This window comes from Morone saxatilis, unplaced genomic scaffold (assembly GCF_004916995.1).
Source record: "Morone saxatilis isolate NCDOM2014 unplaced genomic scaffold, NCSU_SB_2.0 Contig8, whole genome shotgun sequence".
Lineage (NCBI taxonomy): Eukaryota > Metazoa > Chordata > Actinopteri > Moronidae > Morone > Morone saxatilis.
The window spans coordinates 24,913,719-24,924,077 of NW_023340257.1; the positions used below are offsets into that span (position 1 = coordinate 24,913,719).

General features: G+C 43.5%; 1 protein-coding gene across 5 annotated transcripts in view; it reads right to left on the minus strand.

The window, feature by feature from the left end:
* Positions 1-3,737: 3,737 nt before the first annotated feature.
* The window catches only part of zc3h4 (zinc finger CCCH-type containing 4), a 15,260-nt gene continuing 8,638 nt past the window's right edge, over positions 3,738-10,359 (minus strand). For 4 of the 5 annotated variants that reach the window (XM_035679673.1, XM_035679675.1, XM_035679674.1 and 1 more), the window contains 4 exons: positions 9,636-10,102; positions 8,924-9,237; positions 8,550-8,795; positions 3,738-8,313 (listed from right to left, as the gene is read on the minus strand). In XM_035679673.1, the coding sequence (XP_035535566.1) occupies positions 6,626-8,313; positions 8,550-8,795; positions 8,924-9,237; positions 9,636-10,102 (2,715 nt within the window). In that variant the 3' untranslated portion in view covers positions 3,738-6,625. The remainder of the gene's footprint in view (positions 8,314-8,549; positions 8,796-8,923; positions 9,238-9,635; positions 10,103-10,359) is intronic. The other variant, XM_035679676.1, reaches the window with a different exon arrangement.

The window sequence follows — 10,359 nt, forward strand, 5'->3', positions numbered from 1 at the left end:
GTCCATATTTTTTATAATGCATAATTACATGCATTATCAAAAATAGTCATGTGACTGCTGCATAATCCAGTATATGGAGCAGTTCTACAGTTCTAAATCTTGCTTGTTAAAAGACTGTTAGCTGGTTCCGATTTTGTGTTTTTGTTGGTAGTGACAATTTTCTTTCTGTATACATCTGGATTATATCTTGTGCTAAAACAATGATATAAATATATAACTCAGTAAATAGCTGTTAATATAACTTGTTTCTGTCAGCTTAAACCTCAAAACGATGTCCCCTGGGTTAAAAATGTAACTGATTGGGGTCACATGGCTTCAACTATGAGATGATTTGATTAATCCGTTCCCCTTCAAACAATTATATCCTCAGTTTGAGTCTTTCAGATTCATAAATATTTCATTGTTCATTTCAGATTGGATATAGTTTTTATGTAATGACATTTAAAAAATACTAATCAGGTTATTTGACACAACGGCTGACATTTGATGTCATTCCCAATGACATACACGTCCTACTGATATAACACAATGATGGTTGAGTATGTGGTGTTTTATCTGCTCCAGCACACACAGTTCCTAATAGTCTAATAAACAGGGTGATAACACAGCTTCAGGATTGTGTAGATACTGTGCAGCATAACAACAACACCAAATGTATTTTAGTGAACCTATGAGCTGATGTTGCCACAGGTGGATGCTGCAGTTTCACAGGATTTGGAAAGTCAGACTGGAAGTTAAGTTTTAATTGGATTTGCAGCTTTTTCGGAGCAACTGTCTCCCGACATAATGAGACGAAGACATAGAGGGAATTAGAGGCAGTAATTCACATTCAAAAATGTTTGGCATTTAACAGAAACTCTTATCTGGTACAGCTTACAACAAGCAACTCACAGAGACAGACAGACTCTTAGACAGCGTGGGCGCTGAGAAGAAAAAACTATCACAAAGCTGTTTTCTGTTTGACGTAGACGATGGTCATAAACTGAGCTGTTGTTAAATGTTTAATTAGTTTTGAGCAAAGGTCTTTAATAGTATTTGGCATAACACATTTTTTGAATGGAGACAGATTCCAGTCATCAGAAACAGTACTGCTGCTGACAGGCCGTCAATCTCCAAATCCCAGCCCAAGTCATCCTCTAAGAGGATCAGGTCTTCTATATATACACTCACCGCAGGTAGCTTCCCTGAACAGGGAGCTAAGCAGATTACTGATAAAAGATACAGTGAGCCCACAACTTGTCAGTGCTTCAGGGAACTCTGGGAAACACCAGGAGTGAAATAGTGCCGGAAAATCACTGCACCACGTTATACAAATTCAGCAGTATAAGACTTATTGTTAACAAATTTCCCCTCTGGGATCAATAAAGTATTTCTGATTCTGATTGTCATACCATCTTCTAAATATTATAAACATCTGTGATACTGTCATTGTTTTGTTAGAGGATGTTACAGTTTGTCCGCTTTGTTTCCCCCCCAGAGAAACTGGAGAATGAAATTAAACTTAAGAATTGTTTTAAAGGTGTTGTTTGGCTATTGTATTCCTTTATTAGACAGATGACAGTAGGGAGGAGTCAGGAAATGAGGGGAGACATAGAAGAGGAAGGACATGAAACAAAGGTCCCACTTGCTGTATTTGTTTTAAAATCTAAAAGAATCCAAGAGATTTCATGATGAAAAATAAATACAGTTGGGTGGAAAAAATAAGTTATAATGATATGTATTAATTATTAACGTTACAATAACACAGCATATTCCCTTTATTGGGCAATTTTAACCGAAACTGTATTGTAATTGTATTGTATAATCACATGGTGAGTAATTAACTTGAGCTGTGTTAGTGTCATTAATGATTCAGAATGACTTATTAAAGTAAGTTTTAGACTTTAGACTCAACAAAGACAACTAAAACTACAGTAGCTGAATACATGTATGAATAAGTGTATGTATATATGATGTATATCTGAGTGTTGGTGCTATATAGATTATTTAAATTCATTTTAGAGCTCCAAATAAACCAATACATCAGAATATGAAGACAAATCAGCTCAAAGTTACAATCAAAACATGTTAATGTCGACTTTTCAACTGTTTTATATCTGACAGCTGTTATATTTGTGCGCACAATTTAAACCATTTGGCTCTTCAAACACTCACACACAATCACACACACAGCACAGTGTTGCTCACGTCATGTGACACAGATATTTCCACAGAACACACGGTTGCACAGCATAGGAATCCACTTAGCTAAATCATAAATATCTCTAAACTTTGCGGTGTGTGTGTGTGTGTGTGTGGGAGAACCACTGTGGGAAAGAAAATGATTCATGCAGCAGGTAGAGTATGTGGTAAGATACCTGCCCACTCGCTCGATGTGACATCAGTTTGTATCACGCTTTAGCTGTTCTGACTTGCAGGTGTCAATGATTTTCTAGTTTGATAGGTACGCCCTCATCTTCACTAAATCATAATGAACATCACTTTACTGTTCAGACCCATTGGCATTTCCCAGCAGCCAGAGACCGTCAGAGTTCAGTTATTTATGAAACAGGCAGAATGAGTGGAGTTTAGAACTGTACGTGGTACGATGGCTGGAGCTATATTTAGTTGTTCCAGCATCTCTGATATGACTGTATTTAGCTGTTTGACTGATGATATTTGATAATCAGAATCACTTTTATTGGCCAGGTATGTGCACACATACAAGGAATTTGACTCATAAGAGACATATGTACAGTTAAACATATATATAAACAAATAAAACAATAACATTTGTAGACAGTAGACAATAGTGCAAAGGATGCAGAAATAAATATTTACGTGCAGGTTTCTTTAAGTACATGAGGGAGGTGGATATGACAGTATATTCAGTACAGTCTGCACAGCATGGGTAGATGTATTAGAATGATAGTATTTATGTTTTAAAAAAGAAACAGCATTTCAACAATGGAAAAATAAATAATTGTTGCCACAGAATACTTCCAGGATCAGGTCCTCTGCAACATCTGCAACATCTGCAACCCCGTTAAGCATCTTCAGATCTTTGATTTGTAAGCAAAAGTGCAGAACACAATCTTCTTCATGTAGAATAGTCATGCTCAGAACATCTAAACATTTTTGTGAATCTACGATAAACAACAGCTGCTCTGAAGGTCAAAAGAGGCGCAATATGCAGCTCGATGGTTGAGTACCCAATCAGTGTGTGTGTGTGTGTGTGTGTGTGTGTGTGTGTGTTTGTTAGTGTATGTGATAGGAAACATTTGAGGTACTGGATGAATAGTTGGTCTTCCTGGAGCCAGTATTGCAGGATGGGAGGGGACCAGGAAGTGAGTCACTAGAGGATCGTAGTGAACCAGGAAACAGGCTGCGTGTTGCTGGGGTGCCAATCCAGATCCACAAAGGCCGAGACGAGAGCCGCTCAGCTTCAATCACTAGAGCTCTAACTGTGAGCAATGAAGGGATTTAGGATTGATTGTTGGCAACTTCAAAAGGATTCATGATTTAACTGGAGTACCACACAGGCAGGACGACGGAACAACAGAACAAGGCAAAGAAAATTAAAATAGTCACAGGAAAAGAAAGGTCCATTCACTGACCACAGCGTCAACCCACCAGAGGAACCCTAAGTAACTAAACCCCACCCGTCTGGTTGTCAAAGTAGCTTAAAATAAGTGTTAGTGCTTCTCTGCAAGACGTTTGTTCAAAAAACAGAGGAATCACAATCCCACACAGTCTCATTCAAACAAAAGGATTTTTATTTTAGTTTGCTATGATGACAGAAATAGTAGCTTTTACAACTTAAGCTGCTTCTGCTGTCAACATCAGCTACGACTGTAACAATAACAAGATTAGACGTTTATAGCCTCACTAGTATCAATGTGAGGCTGTGATACTCGTTACACAGCAGATATAAAATTCTTGTGTGGATAAAAGACTCTTCTTAGTTCCTGACTGCAAGCAGGGCAAAAATGTGATGTTTGGTCTGAGGATGACGCCTGAGGACAGCAGGTCATGTTTATTCATTTTGATTTAGGTAACAACAATCATAACAGTTAGAAAATTAATCAACTGAGGTAATAAAAATACAGAAAATATAGTTTTAACTGGTTGATCATGTATCAACTTTATTTAAATACTTTTGACAACCTCACCTACAGTGTACAGTTAGAAAACTCCACTCCTCCAAAGACAGGGTACTGGTCAAATTTACATAGCAAGAGAAAAACTAACTTATAAAACAACAAAGCCATAAAGGAAATAACAAATCAACAATAACTCTCACGCTTGCTATAGCTGAAACTCAGCCTCCCAAACAGGCTTTTTTTTATGACCTGGCAGGAGGGAGCCTTAGTGAATTTTTGTTAGTTTGAATCTTCATACACGAAACCAAATAAAAAAATATGTCTTTCCCCTCTCTTCACACTGTCACAGGCTGTCTACACGTCCCACTGAGGTGAGTGGTAATCACATATTCCTGACATATAAAATGATTCAGTTCAAAAATGTCAAGTGAGGAAGTATATTTACCCAAGTATAAAAAAATAAATTAAAATGATCAACATTTATACACAAGACGGTCAACAATCTTGACAGCTGTTGTACAATCTTAACCTTCTGGAACTCAAAAGACTTCTATAAGCTCCACTACAGTGATCCCATGTTTAAAGGTTTTCAAACAAGCCTGGCAATGAATCACTGGCTTTCCAGGCAAAAACGGGAACAACTCGCTTATCCTCACCCTGATTCAGATTCTGCACTGACTTCTGACTTCAACTGTTTATTGTAAGGTGTAGAAACTAGGAAGGGTGTGTTCTGGAGGAAATATTTAAACATTTTAAACTGTGAATCCCTCTCAAATCAACATTTCCACCATGAAGTGTGCACTTTCTTTTTGCTGCAAGCCTGAGAGAGAAAACCACGTTCAGTCTGTACTGATTTTTATTTTTTGTTTGTTTTTTAAACACAGATCATGTTAAGATCTGAAATCTGGATGCCATGGTCCTCTTTATACAGAGCTCAGGCTGACAGTAGAGGGAGCACCCGCACAGATCAATGCAAGATTCATGCATTAATTTAATTTTAGGTCCAAGTCTACTTTATGATTGTCACACTGTCACCAGCCACTGACGCCAAAACGCTGCTGTAAGGCTGCAAATTATTCCATTTCACCAACCACTCGTAGAAATCTGCAGTCCTGTCCTGTAAGGTTTCTTTCCATTCTCAACTAAACATTTAATAAAACAAAATAACTAAAAGCTAAAGGCTAAATGGTGAATTCTGAGTCAGTGAATCAAAGTCTTTTATTCTGATCAAGGTGGGGGAACAAAAGGTAAGAAGTGTTAACCAACCAAGGCCGACTTTGAAATCACCTGTTCAGCAGAGAAAAGAACAAACTTTTTTAATGTTCCCTATTGATGCTGTGGCTAAAATCTGCCAGAGAGGGATGTGTTTGTCATCAGTCCGACCAGCGAGGTCTATTTTCCATCTCTTCTACCTTAAAGCTACAGAAGCTGTCATTTGTGAACTTGAGGCTCTCCATTTTCACAAACCGATACAACAAAATGTTTACGTGAAAACTTGTGAAAACTGTAAGTAAATGAGGGTTGGGGGGGGACAACAGTGGCGTAGTGGTTAGTGAGGCGGGACTGAAAGGTCACAGGTCCCTTCCTGTACCAGCAAAGTTACCTGTTTTGGGTAAGAGCTAAATACCTGAAATTAAACAGTATATGAACAGCTGGAGGAGCTACAGACATTAAAAACATTAATACAGCCCTCAGAGGACACAAACTGACAGTGCAAAGAAGTAGAAAAATAAATACTAAAAAAAAAAAAGCAGAATATAGATTTAAGTTTAGGTATTTGCAACTGTTCCTGCAGAAACTGACATAGTGAGTGATAATGACAAAATGTATGCTATTGTTCGACATAACTGAACAGCTTGCACGGGGGATGAAGACGACAGTAAATGCAAAGGCAGTGATATAGAGGATGATCTGTTTCTGATGGGCAACAATGTTAAAGGAGTTGCCTCAGTGCTGTTCACTTATTCACAAAAAAAACCACAAATAAGCAATTTCTTGTTGGGAAAAAAAATTGAGATGTATCATTTCATCTGTTGCCAGGAGCATAGTCAACTGTGACTGCCCCAAAAATACAGAGAGGCAAATCAAACTGTTCAAAGATGAGGAGAAAATGTACAAAATAATTGAGCAGAGGAACTGAAAAGAATGAAGGTAATGAAATAAGATGTGAAGCTAAAATGTTCATTCCATATAAATGTTTTTTGCTGCTGTCAGAATAACTGTTTTCGTTAAGCATTGAGATGAAGAGAATACATTTATTTATACATCAATAAGTCTGTTTAAAATAGAGCTTTAGAGATTTAACTTTAAACCCTTCCCATAACCCAAAGTCTTTTATAGAATCTGAATCTGCAGCACTCTCTCTGTGTGTGTGTGTGTGGACATGAAACATGTTGTGAGACATCAGTTTGTTCACAAAAGTTTGTCTTCTTAAACAGTCTTACAGGCAAGTTGCCTCAGTGCGCTTCTTTCTCATTTTCACTCATCTGTGTCCAAAAATGTTAAAACAAGCCAACGGCCTGTTACTGGTGGTGGAGGGGGGGTCACTGGCAGAAGGGGGAGGCTGTCGGGTCAAAGCCTTTGAAAACCTCCTTCAGCGAGCCGTTGTCCTCCGCGGTCGCCTGTTCCGACTGCACCGGGCTGTTACCTCCAAACGGACTACTCGTCCCACCGGGCTTGGCCGCCTGCTTCACCACGCCGAACAGAGTGGACACCGGTAGGTTGTGGACACCGGCTGGTCCCTGATCCGCAGCAGCTCCAGGAGCCCCCTGACCCCCGGCGCCGGCTGACCCGGCTGCAGCCGGTCCTCCCTGAGCTGTGGAGTTCGGTGAGGGCGCAGGTTTGGGCCGAGGCCTGTTATAGCTGTTGTATCTATCGGTCCCTTGCTCGACACTTTTCTCTGGTTCTGGTTGGTCCAACGCAGACTTACGAACAAACAGGGGTTCCTTGGACTTGGGTTTACCCGTCGTGGGTACCGCTTCACTGGGTTTGGACTCTGTGCTGGCTGAGTTGGGGGAATTGTTAGAGCCACTGCTGGTACCAGGGCTGGCTGGTTTGTTAGTCCGAGGGTCATATAGACTGATGCTGCTCAGCACACTGGCTCCCCCTGGTGCCGCAGCTCCCACACCGCGGCCCGCTCCACCTGAGGAGAGCAGCCTCGGGTCATAGGGGGCGATGGTAGTGGGGGAGGAGCTAGATGTCGTTGCTGGAGAGGTAGAGGCGACAGGAGGAGGAGTGGGATCTGATGGTTGCTTCAGTGCTGACTTTTGAGGCTGAAGACGGGGGTCTGTAGGGAGTTTACGGGCCACACGGGGGTCAACAGGCTTTTCTACAGGTGCGGGAGGCACCGGGGGAGGTGGACCCAGCAGCGACACAGGGGGAACAGGAGTAGGTAAGAGAGGAGGGGAGGGAGTCTGGGACGGGCTGGAGTTGACAGTCTTCAGGATACGAGAAAGCAGCTCAAAGTCTGGGAGGGAAGAAGTGGAAGAAGAGGGAGCCGGGGGGTCCATGGAGGGAGGAGGCTGTACGGGGGGAGGCTGTGAGTGAGGGAGCGGTGTGTGGAGGGGCGGCTGAGTGCGGGACAGACGCGGGTCTATGGAGGATACAGGAGGGATGCCTGGTGGGAGAGGAAGGAGGTCCTGCTTGGGGAGAGGGAGAGGGAGGAGATCTTCAGGCGACCAGGTGATGGTTTTGGAGAAGGCCGGCATGTGGAGAAGAATATCCTTCTTGATGTGGCTGAACTGTTGCAGCTGTGAGCGTGGATCTCTCAGAGCCATACCCATGAGCGGGTCCAGGGGAATTGGTACCGGCTTGTCCCGTAGAACTCGCTCTGTCTCCTCCTCGTCCGCTGCTGGGGTTGTAAGCGGCGGCGGCTTGTAGACCAGAGGAGGCTCTGCTTTAGGAGCAGGAGGCGAGAGGGAGCTGGATCCAGCGGAGGCAGCAGCCGTTAGCCGGGCTAACCTGGGGTCTGCAGGAGGTCCAGAAGATGGGGGCATGGAGTGGGCGGAGTCGGCCGAGTCTGAAGCACGTGCCAGGCGTGGGTCCCGAGCCAAGCGGGGGTCTGCTGGCCGAGCCGGAGTGTTGGCAGGAGGGGCCTTCAGGAGGCGAGGGTCGATCGGGGGGCCGTCAGATTTTTGAGGGGCCTGGGTCTGCTGACGGAGCGTCTTCAAGATCGAGGTCACGCTGCCACCGCCATCCTCATCCTCACTGGAGTACCAGTTCCCTGAGTCACCTAGGAAAGGACAGACAAAACGTAATTAGATTAACTTTACACAAACATTTGATTAACCTTGAAGAAATGCAACACTTTCCTGAAGACTGCCTACTAAATATAGTGTTTTAACCATGAAGGAGGAGACATATGAAAAGGGGAATTTTTAAGATAAATGACAAAAAGATTATACAAAGGAGGACTACAGCTAACCATTACAAAAGAATGACTAATAGTTGATGATGCTTTTCCTCTACCTTCAGTGTCTCTACTCTTCTCGGCTCCTCCCTCGGCCATCCTGCGAGCTCTTTCCTCTTCTTCCTGCTGCTTCTGTTGGATCCTCATGAACAGGACGCGCTGCGCCGGAGGCAGGAAGTCAGGCACAGAAATCCCTCCCTGATTGGCCGACGCTCCATTAGCAGAGCCTTCTTGGCCACCTGACTGACCAAATTTCCCTGCCCCTCCTCTCTCGTCCATACCGGAAAAACCCTGGTAACTGTCACCTGAGAGGGAACAGCGAGGGCAAACATCAAACATCAGTACAGAAACACCTAAAATAACCTAAAAAATACAACTCAGTACTTTTTCTTTTAGCTTTTAATTCAGTTTGATTACTGAAATTCACTCTCACCTTCTTCCATCACTCCCTCCATCTTCATTCCATCCTGCTGATTGAAGAAGTTATTAAAGAAGTTTCCTCCACCCGGAGGAGGACCTGGAGGCATCGCACCTCCATGTGGGCCATCGCCAAATCCTCCCATCATGGGCGGTCCACCGGGACCCATGTTCGGGGGCCCCTGGTTCATCCCAAGGTTGGGTCCCATGTTCTGCATGTCAGGGGACATCATGCCTGGGGGAGGAGGGAAGCGAGGGGGAGGGCCACCAGGGGCCCCTTGGGGTCCAGGTGGTGCAGTCTGCCCCTGGTTGCCACTGGGAGTCTGGCTCCTGATAAGAGAAGAGGCAGCAGGCGTTAGGATTCACAGAGTGGATCTCAAAGGGAGAAGTTAAGAGGAGTTCAAGAGTAACTTAACATGTTAATAAATTAAATGTCACTTTATTACGTATCTACTGATCATTTAATCCCATTTAATACACATAATGCCACGGCTATTGCTGGTACAGACGTATAATCTGTACCCATAGATAGATAAATACTCAGGTAGACTTTAGATCTACCTTTGTTTTAACTACAGCCATCAGCGTTTAAGCCTACAGGTGGAGTCTCGTGGAGTATTATATTTGACTGTTGCACTCTTTGTCACTCTACATAAAATCACCACATTCATTTTCTACAGAATATAAAAAGATCTTTTATTCTTAGTGTTTAATTTCTAATATCTCACCTGACGGCCAGTTTCTGAGCCAGCTGTCCTGTCGGCTGAACTTTAATCTCAAACAATGAGGGGATTTTCTTCCCCCCACCACCTCCCCCTCCACCACAGGGAGGTGGGGGGCCCATGTGTGGAGGAGGGCAATTGGGATTTGGGGGCCCGCCTTGGAACGGACCTCCTTCTGGGCAATGGACAGGGGGGCCAGCATAGGGGTTAGGCCCAGGAACAGGCCCTGGTCCTGGGGGATCTTTGTTAGGCATGGGCCCCTGGTTAGGTCCAGGAATACCCCCAAAGTCACCCGGCACAGGCCCGCCAAAATCCCCAGGCCCGGTGTTGGGGTCTATAGGAACAGGCCGAGGAGGGGTGGGGAGGAGGCCGACTCCAGGAGGGGGTTTGGGGAGAGGGTTGATCCCCTGCTTCTTCAGCTCCTCCACCTCCTTCTCATCCTCAGCTCCGGCCTCTGCATCCTCTGCCAGCATCTAGAAAACATAAAGATATCCACTGATAAGTTTATCTGAAATATTTCCTCAAGGCATTTATAAAATCAGTTCAGTCGTTTTATTATCATTTTGTCAGGCGCAGAAACATAGAAAACAAAAAAAAAAACACAAAAATGATTCCTGTACATACAATATGCAGTAAACAACAACGACGCAAAAACAGAAAATGTGCAAGATGCTAAAACGTGCAAATTAGATGCAAAAAAATGTAAATTGTCCAAATTAAGCATGGATAT